Below are 20,236 nucleotides of genomic sequence, written 5' to 3' on the forward strand. Positions count from 1 at the left end.
AAGTTCAGTATATTCACATAAACATAAGGTTTGTTTGTGAGAAAGATGGTGTTCGTTGAGAATTGTGATTAAAATTACAGAGCAGAAATTTGAATTACAGAGCAATCCCTAAAAAATCAAATTTTTCAAAGGTGTCGTTGAAGTTTACTGTTAAAATGCTTGAAAACAGTTGCTAGTAAGAATACTGACTTGCCACCATTCATCTTAAACGTTGATACTGATCTGTCATCTTGAACGATGAAATGTGTTTGCGTAAAACTTCAGAGTAAATATTTGGCTACTATAACACATTTCTTTGTGTTGTCTGACCACTCCGCTTTAACACAAATAATGTTAAGGACTTTCTCTGATTGTCTATACACACACAATACGACAATGTCGTGACAGTAGTACTAAGACCGTTTCCTTAAACTACAATGTATGCACTAACAGAGTATTTGCACAATTCATAATATAAAGGATCGGAAAATGGTAATGGTTCTGTTTTATTCAATTGCATCTACTAAGTGCAGACGTTGTCACTAACATGTTGTTTTGTACTATTAGGTATTACTACACTGTCGGAGCTAGAAACATAAGCACTTCGCTGCACCTGCGATAACATGAGCAAAATATGTGTATGCAACCAATAAAATTCGATTTGACATCAAGAAAAAAGTTTTGACAAACCGTACCAGGCAGCGGTGCATATCAGCTGCTGCTAGAAGCGTGAAACAGTGACGGCTGTTACCAAACATTCCTTGCATCTTTTTTTTCTGCACTATATTGTATTGCCGGGTCTAGTTACTGAGTCCATAGTGACAAAAAAATACATCACCCTTCAGATGAACCTGTTCCATCAATTACATATCTGTGGGCATAGCTTTGAATGGAATGAAGAGGCATCCATTCACATATTCTGGAAAGAGGTTCGTAAAAATCTGTACGCCCAAAGCATATAACTCATATTTCCTTGCATAACTTGAGGATAACCAGCCACCCATGGTTCTACACTTAATCATATTTGAGTTGCAATGTCTGAACATATTAAATGCATTGTTAAATTAATTTTCATGAACTACGTGAAAAATAGTGTGACAAGTGATTGATTGGCAAACCTTAGTCAAACAGTGTCGTGTGTTAAGGATGAACCATGCCCTCCTGTGGCCATAGCAAAGCTGTACATATATGCAATGGTGAAAAGCATGACTTCAGATCGCTTTCAAATGATTTTTATTTTTATTTGCAATTCTAATTTTAGCTTGCACACTCTTAACATTGTATCAGGTTGTGTCCGTTTCTGAAGCAAAGCATTCCTGCTTCTAATTGCTTTTGGCTTATTGTAAATTAATAATTTATGACTATACAAGATATGTACACGTTGATACATTAGCACAAAGCAGAGGTGAGGTCGGCGTTTCAGCAGGTAAAATGAGCATAGCCTTAGTCTGTGAGAATGGAAATAAATATTCCACCCACTCTCACAGCGTAGGCTTGGGCAACATACCGTATTCCGGGACATTTTGAAATACAGATGGTATGATTTTCAGTACCGTCTGCTATGCCACTGCTTATAAATATAAATTAACCATCTATGATGTGCTAAATAAATTATCACCATCTCAGGGCTCCAGCTATGCAGCTAGATCAAGCTTCTCGGTTACAGCAAAGACAATCAATCCCTACTGGATCAAGATCCCTGCTATTGAATATTTGTTTTGTACTACAGCAAACTGTGAGTAGCCTTTTGAGATGGTTATCTGTCCTTGCAATTCATTTATGTTCGCTTGCGCTTGTTAGCATTTAGCTAGCATCCGCTATGGGAATTCACTAGTAATTTGTTATCATTTGTTGGGACCCCAACACCCCCAATATATATATATATATCACTTTTTACATTTGAAAATAAATAGCGCCCCTTGTGCACACTGACGGTAATCCCGTATACCCCGGTATTGTACAGGAACGGTATGAAGGTATGAAAATCTGGATACCGCCCAACCCCAGTGGAAAGTTGAATGTGAAAACTTTATTAAGTCCAGGAGGAAGGCAGACAAGTTGTGTTGTTTTCCAGGCTGAGGAGTGGGGCTGTGGTCATGGTTTACTAGGCGACCGAGGAGTGAACGCTCCAGAGGTCTCCAGCATGGTCTTTCGACGCGCAGTCTCCTTGGCGACGTTGTGATTGAGCCGTCGCAGCCGTTCCTAGTGAGGGAGAAAGAGTGAGTGAAATTTAAGTGAGCATTGAACGTTGAAAGTCAGTAGCTTGAAATAATATACCACCTGAGCAGTGGCGACACATCATTCAGGGCCTGAAACCCACATTTTTAGCTAAAATAAAATAAAAAATGTTTTGGGCTTGCCTGTTTTGCATGTTATTTTGGCATTAATACGTGTCACATATCAATTTGCAAACAATGTAAAAAAATATATATAATTTAGTTAATAAAGCCGCATACAAACATGGTCTCTTTTGTTTTCTTGAGTAAGGCAGCTCCAAAATGCAGGTGTTTCAGCCTAGCTCAGTGCTTTCTGTGGTGGTGGGGCAAGCCAGCAGAAAATATGAAGCGTTGCGCTGTGATTGGCTCAGTGTTCTGTCACTCATGGGGACACTACGTCACTGCCAAGTCTAAGGGTAGACCTCAAATTCTACCCTTTGGGTGCTGCCATAGTTACATTAGAAGTGCCCATCCAAGAAGGCTCAAGGTCATTGGCCACAGATAAAATGACATCAAGTCACATATCTACAGTAGCTTTGAGTGGACTGTCAAAATCATACTTTCAAAATCTTAGCTAGCAGTCATCATGAATCAAGTCGACAATCTACTGGCAAATCCTTGTCATATGAAGTGAAAAAATGAAGAGAAATTATAGATAAAACATATCGCTGCTCATCGGCCATTGGACATAAACATTACACAACAAGTTGGAAATCGCAAATTAAAAAAATGTGTGGTTTGGAAGGAATCGGTGACAGTGACTGTGTGGTCCCAAATTTGGGATTAAGGGGCTCTTTTCCAAGTTTAAAATGATTAACATTCAACATTGTCCATACTGTCAATGAAGCATGATTTGTGCCGCGCTCAAAATAACTGTTAACTCGGAACTGCGAAAACTTGACTTCAGTGAGTTCAAAACAACTGGGAAGTCGGGAATAAATGAGCTCTGACTGGAAAAATACGTTTTGAACTGTCATCCAACTAGGAATTGTAAATCTGGCCTCTTTCTAGAGCTACGGCCTGAAGATCAATGACATCATCATGATTCAACCTTGTTTTTTCCCCCTGAGTTCCCAGTTGTTTTGAAAGCACCATAAATCCATAGAATACCCGACTTTGATGACAAAATTTGCCCACAAAGAACCGCTCACCACCTTCCTGTTCAAGTGAGCACAGCACAACAAGGTGAGTCCAAAAATGTATTGTACGCTGCTGCATGAATGATGTAGTATGCCAGGGAGATATGTATACTGTAGCTAAGAAAGTAATACTAAGTGTATGTTGTGTAGTAAGCTGTTAGTAGCACATGTGCCTCACCCTAATAATTTGGTATATTTACCCCTCTTAACTTTGCCTACTGTTCTAAATTGGTGGTACACATGTAGCCAGCCTATAACCTGTTTTAGAGAAATGTAATCATTGAATATTGTAAGAGCTTTCATTGTCTGCTTATATGCCCCCTTTATTTATCCTACGGTTCTGACTTGGTGTACAGTGAGAACACTGTAAGAACGGCCCATGTTCTGAATTCTGTCGCTGTACATTTCAAAAGTGCTAAAAAAAAGAGTTATATTGACTACGTCCGTCCTAGCTAGCTCATTAATGTCTTAATCAAAATTACGGATTGCCTTTAATCCGCTTGTCGTCCCCTTATGCCATAGTTTGTACATCTCAATTGTCATTAGAAACCACATTTGTTTAAGCAAGTCAGCCATATCAGTTATGTAAATGAGGCTGAATGAACTGTTTTGCTGCCAGATAAGTCTCCGCTGAAAGCCAGGAGTAGCAGTGGTAATGTGTTGGGACTGCTGTTGGGACATCTTTATGTAGGTTTGTGGGCACCGTTTGTCACCGTTATAGATCAATTCATGTATTGTTTAGTGGCTTTGCTGGCATGCATCCCACTTTTTCTTTTTCCCGCCAAGATTTACATGATAAAATCGCCACTGCACCCAAGTAGCTAGCAGAGCTGCATGAATGCAAAATGCACAGACAAAGCAGAATTGCCAAACCCATTGGAATTGAACAAATACACATTTCATCCACATATTTAATGTATAGATAGACACACGGGATGAACACTAAAACAATGAATTAGACACAGAGACACAAATTGTGTTAGGTAAAATGACAGGAGTAAAAGAAGGCCCACAAAACAGCACAGGCAAATAAGAAAGAAAGCATCCAAACTCTTGCTTTGAGCCACTGACCTGAGCATTCTGTAGTATGTTGTTGACCAGCACCACCCTGCGTCTCGCATTCAGCAGCTTTTTCACATAGGGGTCCAGGTCTAGCACCACCTTCTGGTGCTCATTTATCCTGCACAGCTCTAAAAATGAAGGGATGAGCTGAGGATGACTGACAGGATGGTTTGGCTGACCATAAAGAAAATTGATAAAAGACAGCAGCCATTTTGGTAAGGTATTCAGGTCTCATTCATACCTTCAACTGTAGGATTGATTCTGTATATAATAAAAATAAAAATAAAATTATGATCTCATGCAAATCACAGGTTCTGAATAAAGGATATACCTCTTTCAATTGAATTACCCCCAGGCAGCACATGAGCTTGTAGAAGCCTTACACGAGCGTCAAAATCTGTGGTTGTACTGGTCACATCACAGCAGCATCTGCCTGTCTCACACAGTGGTTTTCATGGGCTTGGCTATGGGCTTTCTTTCACAGGGTCAAGTGCATTAACCTGGCACCACTCCACTTCCCTGTTCCCCCAGGAAGGAATAATAAGCATGTAAAAGTAAATAATTTTACCTGTGGCTAGATTGTCTATGTGTTCTCGTAGTTCCACCTGGCTTTCCCTATAACAAGAAAACACAATAGCATTATTCATAGAGAAAAATAGTAAAGTAACAATCATTGCTACAACAACAGACAAAGAGTGGTTACAGCAGACTACATTGACATCTGTAGCATAGGCCTACTTGGGCTACAGCAAGTAACAAAGTAATGAGGAAAGGAGACATTCAGAATGTCCCTCCCTAAAAACACACCTCTTCAATACAAGTGACTTTTCGTTGCAGGTTAGGAGAGCATTTTCTCTAACCCTAACCCTTTTCCTAACCTAATTCTCCTTACCTGCTACGTAAGTTCTCTTAACTTGCTAAGAAAAAGTTGTAGCTGAGCCACCAACACAGAGAATAGTGAGGCACTGGACACAGGAGGCCGACTCAATGCTGCAGGACTGTTTTTGAGTATACTGATTGGAATATGTTCAAAGATGAATCACCCAAGACTCATCCATCAACGTTAAGGAATATACATTGTCAGTCACAGGCTTCATTAGGAAATGTGTTGATGATGTTGTATCCACAACAACAATCCGGACATACCCCAACCAAAATCCCTGGATGAACGGAGATATCCGTACCATGCTGAGAGCCCGTACTGCAGCATTCAATGCCAGCAGAACGAACCCCAATGACTCCATGGCGTACAACATGCACAGGGCAAGCAGGTACGAGCTCCACAAATCCATTAGGGAAGCAAAAAGACAACACAGACTCAAACTTGAATTTATGTCCGACAACTCAGACTCGCAACGCATGTGGGAAGGATTATATACTATTACGGACTAGAAAGGCAAATCCAGCTGTGTAGTGCCCACTTAAACCTCCCTCCCAGACGAGCTTAACACATTCTATACTCGCTTTGAGGCAGACAATACCGAGCCATTCAGGAAGACTCTCACTGCTTCGGAGGACCAGGTGCTTTTGCTCTCCGAGAAAACTCTGAAGAGTGAAAACTCACAAAGCCGCCGGTCCAAATGGCATCCCCGGCCGCTTCCTCAGAGTGTGTGCTGAAAAGCTGGTGGGAGTCTTCTCGGACATCTTCAACCTCTTCCTCTCCCAGGTTGTATTCCCCACCTGCTTCAAGGAGACCACCATCATCCCAGTGCCCAAGAAAAACAAGGCGACATGACTATCGCCCTGTCGCACTCACCCCGGTCATCTTGAAGTGCTTCAAGGGGCTGATCATGGCCACATCAAGGCCAGCATGCCACGCACACTGGACCCACTCCAATTTGCCTACCGCTCCAACAGATCCACGGAAGATGCCATTTCCATTGCTATTCACACAGCTGTAACACATCTGGACAAGAGGAACACCTATGTGAGAATGCCGTTCAGTGACTACAGTTCAGCATTCAACACTATTGTTCCCTCCAAGTTCGACACCAACCTCAGAGCCCGGGGTCTGAACACCACCCTCTGCAACTGGATCCTGGACTTCCTGACGGACAGACCACAGGCCGTGAGGATTGGTAACAACACCTCCACACTGACTCTTAAAGTCAGCCTATAGGGAGGAGGTAAGTGAACTGGCATTCTGGTGCCAGGACAACAACCACTCCCTCAACGTCAGCAAAACAAAGGATTTCATTGTTGACTTCAGGAAGCAGAGGAGGGAACATGCCCCGATCCACAAGAACGGGACTGCAGTACAGAGAGTCAGCAGTTTTAAGTTCTTCTGCATCCACATCACCGAGCACTTGACATGGACCAACAACACCACCACTCTTGTCAAGAGGGCGCAACAGCGTCTCTACTTCCTAAGGCGGCTAAAGAAATTCGGCATGCCATCCCGGAATCTCTCCAAATACTACCAGTGCACCCTCGAGAGCGTCCTGACCGGTTGTATCATGGCCTGGTACAGGAATTGCTCCATCCACGACCGCAAAGCCCTCCAGCGGGTGGTGAAGACAGCCCAGTACATCACTGGGACCATGCTCCCACCCATCCAGGACATCAAAACTACTCAAAACTGTGCCTGAGGAAGGCCTGCAGCATCGTCAAGGACCCCACACACCCCAGCCACGAGCTGTTCACTCCCATACCGTCAGGCGGACGGTGTCGGAACATGAGGTCTGATACCAAAAGGCTCAGAGACAGTTCCTATCTACAAGCCATTAGACTGCTGAACACTTGAACTGGACTGACCACCTGCTCTGATTCTCTGCACCTTAGCACACATGCACTCTATCACGCACACAGCCACACAACACAAATGTTACAACCAGACTCTTATTATAATTGCTAAATACTGTACAATTTCAACACTTGTCCCCAAATTCCCCGTACCCAAATATTGGAATTTAAATTGTGCCTTCCTTTATTATACATATGCTCAAATATTTTTCTATTCTACTGAGCCATTTCCTTTATGTTTGCATTCTTATATTTTATCATTTCTTATTGTTGTTGCATTTCGAGAAGGAACCTGCAAGTAATTGGAATTGTAACACCCTTTAAAGACTGGATTTAATTTATTATGTGTGGCAATAGTCATGTCTGTGTTCTGGAACTGCCTGCGTCCCCGTACAGAACTGTCCATGTAAGGTGTGGCATGAAGTAGATTGGGCGGGTACGCGGGAGTAGGACTGAGGTGATCTTGGGGAACAACGACGGATTTCGCTAGAGTGTTGAGACACCGAAGTTTATTGTTCAATTAGCTTTTTGTTTAATAGTTAGGGTCAGTATGAGTGTAGCCAGTTCCTTTTCAATCACTATTATTGTTTAATTTTGTGGTTCACCGGATTGGTCATCATCCTCGAGGGACAGTCGAACGACATGCTGGCTAGCCAAGCTAGTCGGTACAGCTACCTAAGCAGCTAGCTACTCTACCAGCAGGATCCTATTGATCCTACCACTACATCATCACCGGCTTCCTGCAGTTGTTGTGCAAGTTCTCTCTCGGCACCGATGGAGCTCCCCAGTTGTTTTTTCACCTGTTAAATCCTGTGGAGGGCCTGGCCCTCTCGTTGACGGATGCCGGTTACCTACGCTCCCCCTGTCCGGTTCCCCTCTCTTCACTGGATGGATGGTAACTTGAATGTTTAACCCCTCTGTGTCCAAGGACAAGGGCCAAACTTATTAATATTATTTTCAGGGCACCCCAAGGTTTTTATTGTTTATAAAACTTATTATTTATTTTTTTTTACTTTACCATCTACCAGCTTTTAGGTATATATTCTGGTACTAGTTTCAAACTAGCTTCAGCATACTAGGGTTCTAGGTTTGGAAAGTAACTTTAGCTACAGTATATTTTCCCCCGGGTTTCAGCTGTTTACAGGGTTTGATCCATATTTTTTAAAGCCCATGTGGCTCACTTTGTGAGTTCAACTCCCACGGGGGGCCAGTATGAAAATGTATGCACTCCCTACTCTAAGTCACTCTGAATAAGACTGTCTGCTAAATGACTAAGATGTAAATATATATATTTGTAAAATTGCAATACAGTTGATTTTTTTTATGAATCTTATTCAAATAATTTTCTAATTTTGAGGTTTTAATATTATACCAGTTTACAATTTCTCTCAGGGTTTTATTAGGTCCAGTATTATTCTGTGGTCCTCCGTGGCTCATTGTTCTTTGTGATAATTGCTATGTCTTGATTTTTTTACATTCTAATTTATTTTTGACCATTATCTTTAGTTTGAATAAATTCTACTAATGTGGAGGAAAAAGGTTATTGTGTTTGTCACTGTGTGGGTGTATCACGTAGTTTCCTAATAAGCTAATTCTAACCTTTCATGTCTTATTGCTTATTAGGTGGAGGCACAGCATTATTCTATACATGGTACATATAGTCTCATGGTATATCTTACCCCTGTATCATTCATGGGCATACTGACTCATGGTAATACACAGTGTCCTGTAGGCCTACAGGGTTTTTCTTTATTTTTACTATTTTCTACATTGTAGAATAACGAATCATGTATGTTCTCTATAGTTATGTACTTAAATGTATCAATTCACCAATTCGGCACATTTGGGCGGACTTGCTTCACTGGATCTGTCTGACACTTTGCACATACATTGCTACCACCTAGTGGCCAAAATCCAAATTGTGCCTAAACTGCAATATTATATTATGGCCTTTCTCTTGCATTTCAAAGATGATAAAAAATTAAACAAATGTATTTTTGTATCTTTTACCAGATCTAATGTCTTATTCTCAGACATTAATTTCACATTTCCACAAACTTCAAAGTGTTTCCTTTCAAATGGTATCAAGAATATGCATATCCTTACTTCAGGCATTTTTTTAGGCGAACATTGAAAAAAGGGTCAGATCCTTTAAAACATGAAGGTCAGTCAATGAGGAAAATTTTAAGAACGTTTCTTCAATTGCAGTCACAAAAACCATGAAGCACTATGATGAAATTGACTCTCATGAGGACCACCACAGGAAAGGAAGACCCAAAGTTACTTCTGCTCTAGGGGATAAATTCATTAGATTTACCAGCCTCAGAAATTGCAGCCCAATTAAATGCTTCAGAGTTCATGTAACAGACACATCTCAACATCAACTGTTCAGAGGAGACTGTGTGAATCAAGCCTTCATGGTCAAATTGCTGCAAAGAAACAACTACTAAATTACACCAATAAGAAGAAGACTTGCTTGGGCCAAGAAACACGAGCAATGGACATTAGACCAGTGGAAATCTGTCCTTCGGTCTGATGAGTCCAAATTTGAGCTTTTTGGTTCCAACCGCTGTGTCTTTGTGAGACACGGAGTAAGTGAACGGATGATCTCTGCATGTGTGGTTCCCACCGTGAAGCATGGAGGAGGAGGTGTGATGGTGCTTTGCTGGTGACACGGTCTCGTTTATTTAGAATTCAAGGCACACTTAACTAGCATGGCTACCACAGCATTCTGCAGCGATACCCCATCCCATCTGGTTTGCGCTTAGTGGGACTATCATTTGTTTTCAACAGGACAATGACCCAACACCCCTCCAGGCTGTGTAAGGGCTATTTGACCAAGAAGGAGAGTGATGGAGTGCTGCATCAGATGACCTGGCTCCACAATCACCCTACCTCAACCCAATTGAGTTGGTTTGGGATGAGTTGGAGCACAGGGTGAGGGAAAAGCAGCCAACAGGTGCTCAGCATATGTGGGAACTCCTTCAAGACAGTTGGAAAAGCATTCCAAGTGAAGCTGGTTGAGATAATGCCAAGCGTGTGCAAAGCTGTCATCAAGGCAAAGGGTGGCTACTTTGAAGAATCTAAAATATATTTTGATTTGTTTAACACTTCTTTGGTTAATACATGATTCCATACATGTTATTTCATAGTTTTGATCTCTTCACTATTACAATGTAGAAAATAGTAAAACATTTTAAAAACTCTGGAATGAGTAGGTGTTTCCAAACTTACTGGTACTTAAATATATGCCCACCCTGATATAACCCAGGTATTCTCTCTCTATCAGTACGTGCTTAGTTAAAGTCATAACAAAGCTGCCTGAAGAAAGAGGGGTCACATAAGCATTTTGTTGGCTGGTGTGTACCATGTGTATCCCGTACATACAACTAATAAAACTTGAAACTATATCGAAGCGGCATGTTTTTTAGGTAATCTCTGTCCCTGATATCTAACGCTGCATTCACGTGTTAGTCGGAACTAGGAAACTCTGACTTGTTAACTGGTTGTAGTTATAGAGCTTACTAGCTTGTAGTCCTAAAACCCAGAATGAGTTACCTCTGGTTCGTTCAACCATCACTATGGGAAAAATAATGGGGAAATAATAGGGTTTTGGAATAATGCATTTTGTTCTATGAGGTAAGTCAGTTAGCATGACCTTTATGAATGATGAAGCCTTTGTGCTTAATGTGCTTTTTTTATTACAAATTCTCAAAAATGTGGCGTTAGCTGTTGAAGATTATCATATAACAAAAACGTATAAAATCTCCTAAGCAGTTTTAGCACAGACCTTATTTTTGGCGTTTATCCAAAAACGCCATTAATTTTCTCCATAGGCATTGTCCAACACACCATGGCGGAGTTAATGCCTACAAAAAGACGACATTATTATTTCTCTACACCTGCTGCGTTCAACCGTTACCTAGTAGGACATTTCCGAGTTCCTAGTTCCGACTGGCATATGAACGCGACATTACTAGGGACGAGAAAGTGCTGCATCGCGGGACTGTCATGACGATGGGGTTAGCTTATTTCCGCGTTCACAACAACTGGGAACCCGGGCCTTTCTAGAACACGGACTTTTAAACCTAAACATCACCCACGTCATGATTTGACCATGTTTTTTGGTGTTCCCAGTTGTCTTGAACGCATCATATTTGATAGCAAGCTAGCTAGCTGTGAATGGAGCGGTATCTAGCGAGCACATTTGAAGTCGAAGCACATATCGTGCTACTAGCTACCCACCTCACTGAGTGTACATGAAGATCAAGCTGCTGGACAGCTGGTTTTAAGAGGTCAAGCAGTCCTTCTGCAATTGCATCTTTCCCGGACGGTGTCTCCACTACAGCTAGAGCGGCAGCCATTTCTCTTCCGGAAACAGTGACAACAACAAACGTAAACCACTCCAGGAAGTAACTATGTGACGTAGCTATAAAACCTCTCCATTTTCCGTCAGTTAGCACCATTTTGTAAGGAAGGGAGATAGGGAGAACAGGCTGTTCTCAGTTTCAAAAAAATATATAATAATCAAATAACGGTACTGTTTTAATCATTGTAGGTAGCTAGGATAGTTCGTATTTTAATATTATCCGAAAGAGCAAGGCGAAAGAAAACATAAAGTGAGAAGTGGATCCAGATCTTTCGGCTGCAACTAGTTTAGCTGCTAGCTAACTCGTAACTGGTTCATCGCTCAAGTTAACGAAGATAACTAGCACAGCTAGTAGTTAGCTTGCTAGCCAAGTGAAACGAGTATTGACATAACAAGCACCGATCAAAGTAAGTTTCTACCAATTGTCTACTGAACTTGTTTCAGACAATGTTTACTTTAAAAAATTGTTTATAGCTAGTTAGCTAGCTAACGTTATTTACGTTGACTAATATTCAGACTCGTTAGGGACGCCAGCCCAACTTTAGCTCGCACTGCAGGTTCATTTTTTGTTGTTGCTTACAGGCTGCTTATAGCTAGTTAACTACCGCGACTAGTTACTATCGTTTTTGTAGATGTCCAGTCTATCGTTTGTCATTCAAAAGCAGTGAAGTCAACGCATGTGGTACATTTTCTTTCTTATTAACTGGACGTGTAACGTTATGATGTACTTGCAATGTCCAAGAAATGTTTAATTCGAGCCCGTGGCGTGGACCTTTTGTGTATTTTTCTTAATTAAAATGATGCATCCAATTATTGGTTAATGCTAACTAACCATTTGGATGCCAACGCTAGCGATTTACAAACTACGGTAACCATTTTGCCAGCTAAATATAATTAATTATTATACAACTAGTTAGTTATGCACAGATGAAATGGCCAACACGGTTGTATTTCCATCTCCTTGCTTGTGAATTTTTTCTAACCAGTCCCCTCTCCCTTTACACCCTCCCTCCCTTTACACCCTCCCCTGGCACATCCCAATTTTATCTATCCCTCCCTCTCTTGTCTGTTGCTTGTTCCAAGGAGTTCCAGTGAAGTCAAAATGAGTGCTCCCTCCTCCCAAAAAGTTGTGCTGAAAAGCACCACCAAGCAGTCCCTGAATGAGCGGTGAGACGCGCTACGCACCCTGACAGCACTAAGCGGGGCGAAACAGTGGTACAGACGGCCCTAGTGTGCTCTACTACGGAAGGCCACTGTTGGGGACCTGACCAGACATGGACGCTAGACTGCCCAGGGCCAACGTGTGCGCCGCTCACTCAAAATGCATGCCGTATTCAGCATTTGCTGACAAAAAGTTTAACAAACAGGGTTTGGAGTGCAAACATGGTGCTCCGGGCCAACCTTTTGTGTGAGCAGCGCACACTTAGACCCAAGGAGAGAGGGTAACGGTGATGCTTGGTAAGGCGACTGCCCTAGAATGGGCACAGGCCGCACTCCTGATATGCCCGGGCACTCCTCTCTGTGTGTCACACAACCCAAAATATACTGTACGTATGGTATGGGAGAGGAGAGACCAAACCAATGAAAGGGGAGGGTGCGCCAAAGCACCCTCCCGCTCCTCTCCCACCCTCTCTACACACACAACTCTCTCTCAATTAAATGACTTTGTTTAGCCATTTGTCTCCTCTTCCTCTCTTCTTTGCTACCACTTTAATTTTCAGTTCTCTGTGCTCTGAAGTCTTTCTATAAGACTAGGTGCCCAGTCCTAGCCCGGACGTGACCAACCCCCCCCTTTCTATTCTCTCTCCCCCTTCTATTCTCATGTGTGGTGTGAGCACAAGGCACGGTCCGGGCTGTAAGTGGCTGGGTTGCCAGATACCCCTCCAGTCCTGGGCCTCCAACCTCCGCCAGGCCTTTTTCGCAGGCGGATGACATCAAAACAAGGTGGCGGGAGGCCTGTAAGTGGCAATCACTCTCCTCTCTTGACATCCTCTTTCTGTTCTCTCCATTTTCTCTCCTGCCTTTCTCATTCTTGTCTTCCAATCTGTTCCAGTGTTTCTTCTACTGCCTTTTCATCCATCTTTCTACTTTGTTTTACTTTAACCTAAAATGTGCTGAATTGCTTCCAGAAGACATTTTGGGTTGTCAAATACTTAACAATGAGAGAGAGAAACAAAGAGAGTGAGGTGCCAACAAGTGGGGCATTCATAACACATACCACAGCTCCTGTGGCCGTGTCCATGGTATGAGAAATGACTTGATTTGGAACCCTCCCTCCCCCTCCGTATCCTCTCTTTCCCTCCTCTTCCCCCTTCTGTCCCGCTCCCCCTCCCCTCCAAAGCTTCACTACCATGCTGAAGAACAAGGCGCCGACAGCGGTGAGTGTGCGAGCCACCATGCAGCAGCAACACATGGCCAGCGCCCGGAACCGGCGCCTTGCCCAGCAGATGGAGAACAGACCCTCTGTGCAGGCCGCCCTGCACCACAAGCAGGTGAGATAAGGTGCTCCATCTCATTTAGTCTTTCTGCAATTCCTCACCTTACTCGAAGAAAGGTGAATTGAGAAAGGAACAAATGGGGAGACATCTGAAGCACTAAACGGGTGAGAAGGAGAGTGGAATGGGACACCGGAAACAGGCCATGTTCTATATAAGTGTAACGGGAAAAAGGCTTTACACTTGAAATCACAATATATTAGGAACTTGAAATGCTTGACGCAGACCTGGTAAGAGAGGGGACCGTAGAGCAAAGGTTAATATACAGATCACATAAATGCTGAGTTCTTCACCACCTCCCTATCCCTGCCACTTGATATCAATCTTCCACCTAACCCTCCCAGAGCCTGAAGCAACGCCTGGGGAAGAGCAACATCCAGGCCAGGCTGGGCCGGCCCATCGGGGCCTTGATGCGGGGGGGTGCTGGAGGCCGGGGATTTTCCATTGGAGGGATGCGGGGGATAACCAGAGGAGGTCTGCGAGGCCGCGGCAGAGGAGGAGCCCTGAGGGGAGCTATGGCTCTGAGAGGTGAGCATTTGGTACCACACAGCAAAGCCTACTTGGATTGATATTTTGGTACTATGTGTCATGAGAATTTTCAATCCCAATGATAATAACTATCAATCAATAGCTTTGACCAATCCCCGAGGTTTGTACCATGGGTATAATAATAATTAGACAAAGACTCAGCTTTATGCAAAAGGTTAGTACAGTTTGTTCAGAGAACGTTCTGAAGTCCATTATACAAAGACATCCATTTTATAGCTGCGCACATACTTCCACACAAGCAGTAGGTATCCTACGCACATACATACACACAAACAGTAGGTGAGTTTTTATCCTTCTCCGTAGTTCTCACCACTGTGTATCACTACCCAGCCGACAGTTCCATTCCCCCGAGATTAGGGAAACCTTGAAGTACTCCCTGTTCTCATACATTTCTCAGAGTTCCAGCCAGGTCGGTTCAAACACAGTTGTATTGTTCTTCTGTATTTTCTTAGGCACATACAAGTTCGAATCCTAAGCTACGCCTTGCTCAGACAGTCTGTTTTTCCACTATACAGATACATTGTTTAATCTAATTCTGACTAAAACTACACACATCATCAGATTATAATTTTATGATTCTAATCAATTTCACACAATTATATGTTTCAGAGTGGAATTGTTTAATCATTATCTTTCAACATAAATTATTTTATCACTATGTTAGACCTGAAAATATTGGCTTTCTAAGTTGTTGAAAGACTACGACAAGAATGTTTTCTCTGAAATGTTCTACCCTGGGGCTGGAATATACTTTCCACAGCTTTTATGTTGGCCTTGTACTTTTTTGCATAGGGGAAAGGCACATTTAGTTATTTTAAGGGGTGATTTCATCTGTAAACTAGCTTGAACAAATGCCCTCTGCTGAGTTGAATGGAATACCCCAGCTGTCTGTCCAGGTGGGGCTGTCAATCAAAGTATGGCTTCACCCCCTGGTTTACTATCCATCCCCTCAACCTGAGGGAATGTGGCTTTCAATCATGTAACTCCACTCTCCATAAACCCCCTGCTGTCCTGATTGGCCCGGCATCTTGGCAACTGTTGTGCTACTGAACATGTGGTGACGGATCTAACAGCTGCACTGTCCCTACTTATCCACACAGTCACCCCACACCCATTTCTACACACTCCTAGTGGAGGGGATTGATTTTAGAAACCATTTAGAATAAAACATTTTTAAAGTGATGGTAAAACTTCAAGTGAAATTAATTTAAATAATCCTGATGTCTACACGTTGGCTTTAATTTATCCGTGTTTATGTAATGGTGCCGATACAAAATGTGCACTGCCGTCGCATATCTGTTGCATAACTGGCATTCCGCAATTATTTTTTTTACCAATCTTGGTCGTAGCATTTGAAGTTATATTAGTGCATTTACAGTCTCGCTAATTGTTATTCCGTCAGAATACCTCATGCCTAGCTAGAACGGAAGTAGGTGATTTGAGAGAATACCTGGGCAAACACCTTGACCCTGTCTGTCAAGGCTAACTTAAAACAAGATGGTGTACAGTTGCGTAAGCACATTTTTTTTGCCCCCTGTAGAATTTGAATACTTTAGCTGTTTTCGTTAGGTGTGGCGGAGATGGGGTGAATGATAAGCTTGTAGAAGGTTTGTGTATTCACTTGACAACTTTGTTCTTAAACTGAAATGTGATAGTTAAATTCCTAAATGCTAACTTATCGAACTTCAGCTAAGTCGCTAGTTAACTGTTCCTTTATTACATCCTGTGTCGTGATAGGGAATCGCCTTGCCCCAGGCATGGGTCCGATGCGTGGCAGAGGGGGTCCAGGCCGGGTGGCCCACCGTAGGGGGATGCGTCAGAGAGGAGGGTTTGCTGGTCGTGGAGGTGCCTTCGGAAGAGGAGCTGGAAGAGGAGTGGGAGCCAGGGGTATGGAGCTGGGATGAATTAAATCTGTATATTGACATGTCACAATCTACCTCAAGTTTCTTGTTTACATGAACACTTGTGCAGCAGCCATTTTGTTAACGCGTTGTGATTCTATCGTGGTTTGGTTGGCATTGTTGACCACCATCTCTCTGCCTCCAGGACGAGGCGGTCTGCGTGGGCGTGGTGGCTTTGCCGGCAGGGGTGGTGGCCGCGGTCGTGTGGGGGTAAGAGGAGGCCGGGGCAGGGGAGGTGGCCCAGGGATGACCCGCGAGCAGCTGGACAACCAGCTTGACGCCTACATGTCCAAGACCAAGGGCAACCTGGACGCTGAGCTGGATGCGTACATGGCCCAGGCTGACCCAGAGGGCATGGAGTGAACCTGGACCTCCAGCACGAGAGCAGGGACTCCTTCAACAGACCCCTTAGTGAGACAGTACTGATAACATGGTGACATGGAGAGAAGCTTGTATAGTGCTATTACTCCACACAAACGTAATGATAAACGCACATACGTAAACTGAGTGCACTGTCTCGCACTACATGGCTAAAATCTTAGATGTGATCACAACCTCGGGCTTAAATATGAAACCTGCTTACTCACTGACACACATGCATACAAACTCACTCTAAAATGTTGGGCCTATGAAGAGAACTGTTTGAAATGGACTGTTTCCCTGAATCTGGATTTGACCATTCTATCGGTATCAGTGCAACGTAGACACACCTGCAGTTTTAAACCCTTTTTCTGTATGTGCAAGTGTGCATGAAGAACGCAAATATCTTAAACTTGAATGGACGACACTGACCAAACTAGACACTTGAAGAACCAATATTATCAATGTTCCTGAAAGGCCTGCATTTTGGAACAGAATCTGTTTTGATGCTGAATTGGACTATTACTGAACTTTGCATCTATGTCCAAATTCTTTTTTTAGGGAATGAACCATGCCCCCCCTTAGCGCCATAATCATGTCCAACTAGCATCCACTTATCATATTTCGTAAGCCTATTTTTTTACTACCATGTTTTTGTTAGGATTTGTATTTAGCAATGGATGCTCCTTTTATTGTTTTAGCAGTAATGTACATCGACTTGACTCTCGAGTAAAAAAAATCTAAAGAAAATGACCAGGGGAATTCTAGAGAAATCATTGTGTTTTTCTCCAATTTAATGCCTCCAACTTAACTTAAGCTTTGCTTCTTGTGAATTCAAGTATGTTGATGTCTTCAGTTGAAATTCCCCTAACAGCATTTTATGGATGCTAGACATACCAAATAAGCAACCACACAAGGAGGTGCAAAATATTTCCATCAAGTTGCAAATGTGTGAGTGGTCTTCCCTCCTGGTGTCAATTGTATACATTTGAAATGGTCTTTAAGCTGTGGTTGTTGTACACAACACTACAATGAAGTGAGTGAAAAATATTTTCAGATTGATTGTGTCCATCTAGATGAAACTATCTAAACTCCAATTTCTATGTAATTCCCTCTCCTACCTGGTTAGTGTCATAGAAAAGAGAATAAACTTTATATTGTCATCTTCTCTTAACATAGTTGTTGTTTGAATATTGGTTCCATCATGTATTCTCTCAAGACTAACACACACGCTAACACTACACTTGGCGTTTTGGCTAAATCACCATATACACTCACCACCCCCTTCACGAAAATTGATTGCTCCTACTGCGAGCGTGGTATCATCGTTGGTGCCAGCCGCACTAGAGCCAGTATCTCAAACCGACGCCCTCCTAGGCTTTTTACGCATGACAGTATAGGGTTTTACCAAGAATGGTTTGACAAACAAACATCCAGTCAGCGGCAGTCCTGTCGGCGAAAACACCTTATTGATGAAAGAGGTCGAAGGAGAATGCAAGCTGACATGCGGGCCACAAACACACACAATGATTTGTAGTGACCTGATCATATATCAATGTCTCTGATATGTTAAGACTTTACCATAAGTTTCTCCGTAGTAATTGTTATCACTCTATAGTACAACGTTGCATTGTAGTTGTGATTTAGCATTTTTTTGTTCTTGAGGAACACTCCCTATTCACTTGTGTAATTAAAATGGCTCAACTCATAGCTTAATCACGAAGCAATTACTATATACTGAACAAAAATATAAATGCAACATGCAACGATTTCAAAGATTTTACTGAGTTACAGTTTGTATAAGGAATCAGTCAATTGGAATAAATTCATTAGGCCCTAATCACATGACTGAGAATACAGATATGCATCTGTTGGTCACAAATACTTAAAAGTGAAGCCGTGTGAAAACCAGTCAGTATCTGTTATGACCATTTGCCTCATGCAGCGTGACACATCTCCTTCACATAGATTTGGTTGTGGGACAATGGTTGTGGATTGGCTGTGTGAAGGTGCTGGATATTGGCAGGAACATGCAACAAGCAGCCCGAACATGTTCAATGGGAGACATGTCTGGTGCGTATGTTTTTTCAGCTTCCAGGAATTGTGTACAGATCCTTACATGGGGCCGTGAATTATCATGCTGAAACATGGGGTGATGGCGGCAGATGAATGGCACGACAATGGCCCTCAGGATCTCGTCACGGTATCTGTGTGCATTCAAATTGCTATAGATAAAATGCATTTGTATTTGTTGTCCGTAGCTTATGCCTGCCCAGACCATAACCACACCGCCTCCATGGGGCGCTCTGTTCACAATGTTGACATCAGCAAACCGCTCGCCCATACAAAGCCATACACGTGGTCTCTGGTTGAGAGGTCGGTTGGACGTACTGCCAAATTAAAAAAAAAAAAATGTTGGAGGCGGCTTATGGTAAAGAAAAGAACATTAAATTCCCTGGCAACAGCTCTGGTCGACATTCCTGCAGTCAGCATGCTAATTGCACGGTCCCTCAACACTTGAGACATCTGTGGCATTGTGTTGTGTGACAAAACTACACATTTTAGAGTGGCCTTTTATTGTTCCCATCATAAGCTGCACCTGTGTAATGATCAGTCTGTTTAATCAGCTTCTTGATATGCCACACCTGTCAGGTGGATGGATTATCTTGGCAAAGGAGAAATACTCACTAACAGGGATGTAAACACATTTTTATGCACAACATTTGAGAGAAACTTCTTGTGCGTATGGAACTTTTCTGGGATCTTTTATTTCAGTTCATGAAACATGGGACCAACACTTTACATCTATTTTTGAGAGAAGTAAACTTTTTGTGCACATGGAACATTTCTGGGATCTTTGTTTTCAGCTCATCAAACATGGCATCAATACTTTTCATGCTGTATTATTTTTGTTGTTGTTGTAACAGGTAATAAATACATAATTACAATAATTACAGGGTTACTACCCAAGCTACACTATAAATTATCTTTGTTAAAAGTCTAATGGCCTACTTACTGGTAGATCTGATGATTTTGAATATTCATATAACAAGAATATCCATGCATTTCAATATTTGTATAAGATATACACTCCCCTATGTATTTATTTGGACAGTGAAGCTAAAACCTTTAATTTGGCTCTATACATCAGCATTTTGGATTTGAGATCAAATGTTTTATATGAGGTGACAGTATAGAATGTCAGATATATATATTTTTTTTCATTCGTACAAGCATTTGGACATATTCACGTATAGGCTATTCATTACAAGTTTAGTATTTGGTCCCATATTCCTAGCACGCAACGACTACATCAGGCTTGTGACTACAGATTTGTTGGATGCATTTACAGATTGTTTTCACATTATGTTGTGCCCAATAGAAATTAATGGTAAATAATGTATTGTGCCATTTTGGGTCACTT

At 42.3% G+C, this 20,236-nt stretch overlaps 2 protein-coding genes across 4 annotated transcripts; one reads left to right on the forward strand and one right to left on the reverse strand.

Moving 5' to 3' along the window:
- Nucleotides 1-1,195: 1,195 nt before the first annotated feature.
- Nucleotides 1,196-11,502, reverse strand: LOC111955291 (SNARE-associated protein Snapin-like). The gene is made up of 4 exons (XM_023975473.2): nucleotides 11,384-11,502; nucleotides 4,965-5,011; nucleotides 4,406-4,524; nucleotides 1,196-2,181 (listed from the first exon to the last, which is right to left on the reverse strand). The coding sequence occupies exons 1-4, from the start codon at nucleotides 11,500-11,502 to the stop codon at nucleotides 2,074-2,076; spliced, it is 393 nt and encodes a 130-aa protein (XP_023831241.2). The 3' UTR covers nucleotides 1,196-2,073.
- Nucleotides 11,503-11,560: 58 nt separating this feature from the next.
- LOC111955290 (chromatin target of PRMT1 protein) lies at nucleotides 11,561-17,986 on the forward strand. Of its 3 annotated transcripts, none has more exons than XM_023975470.2 (6): nucleotides 11,561-11,914; nucleotides 12,591-12,674; nucleotides 13,849-13,999; nucleotides 14,347-14,530; nucleotides 16,289-16,438; nucleotides 16,598-17,986. In XM_023975470.2, exons 2-6 carry the CDS (start codon nucleotides 12,610-12,612, stop codon nucleotides 16,813-16,815), a joined length of 768 nt encoding a protein of 255 aa, XP_023831238.1. In that variant the 5' UTR covers nucleotides 11,561-11,914; nucleotides 12,591-12,609; the 3' UTR covers nucleotides 16,816-17,986. The 3 variants fall into 3 exon arrangements, with proteins under 3 accessions (XP_023831238.1, XP_023831239.1, XP_023831240.1); XM_023975471.2 differs by having other exon boundaries at nucleotides 11,899-11,914; nucleotides 12,591-13,465; XM_023975472.2 differs by having other exon boundaries at nucleotides 11,899-11,914; nucleotides 12,591-12,965.
- The last annotated feature ends 2,250 nt before the right edge of the window (nucleotides 17,987-20,236 follow it).

Source organism: Salvelinus sp. IW2-2015, linkage group LG30, assembly GCF_002910315.2.
Source record: "Salvelinus sp. IW2-2015 linkage group LG30, ASM291031v2, whole genome shotgun sequence".
Taxonomy (NCBI): Eukaryota; Metazoa; Chordata; class Actinopteri; order Salmoniformes; family Salmonidae; genus Salvelinus; species Salvelinus sp. IW2-2015.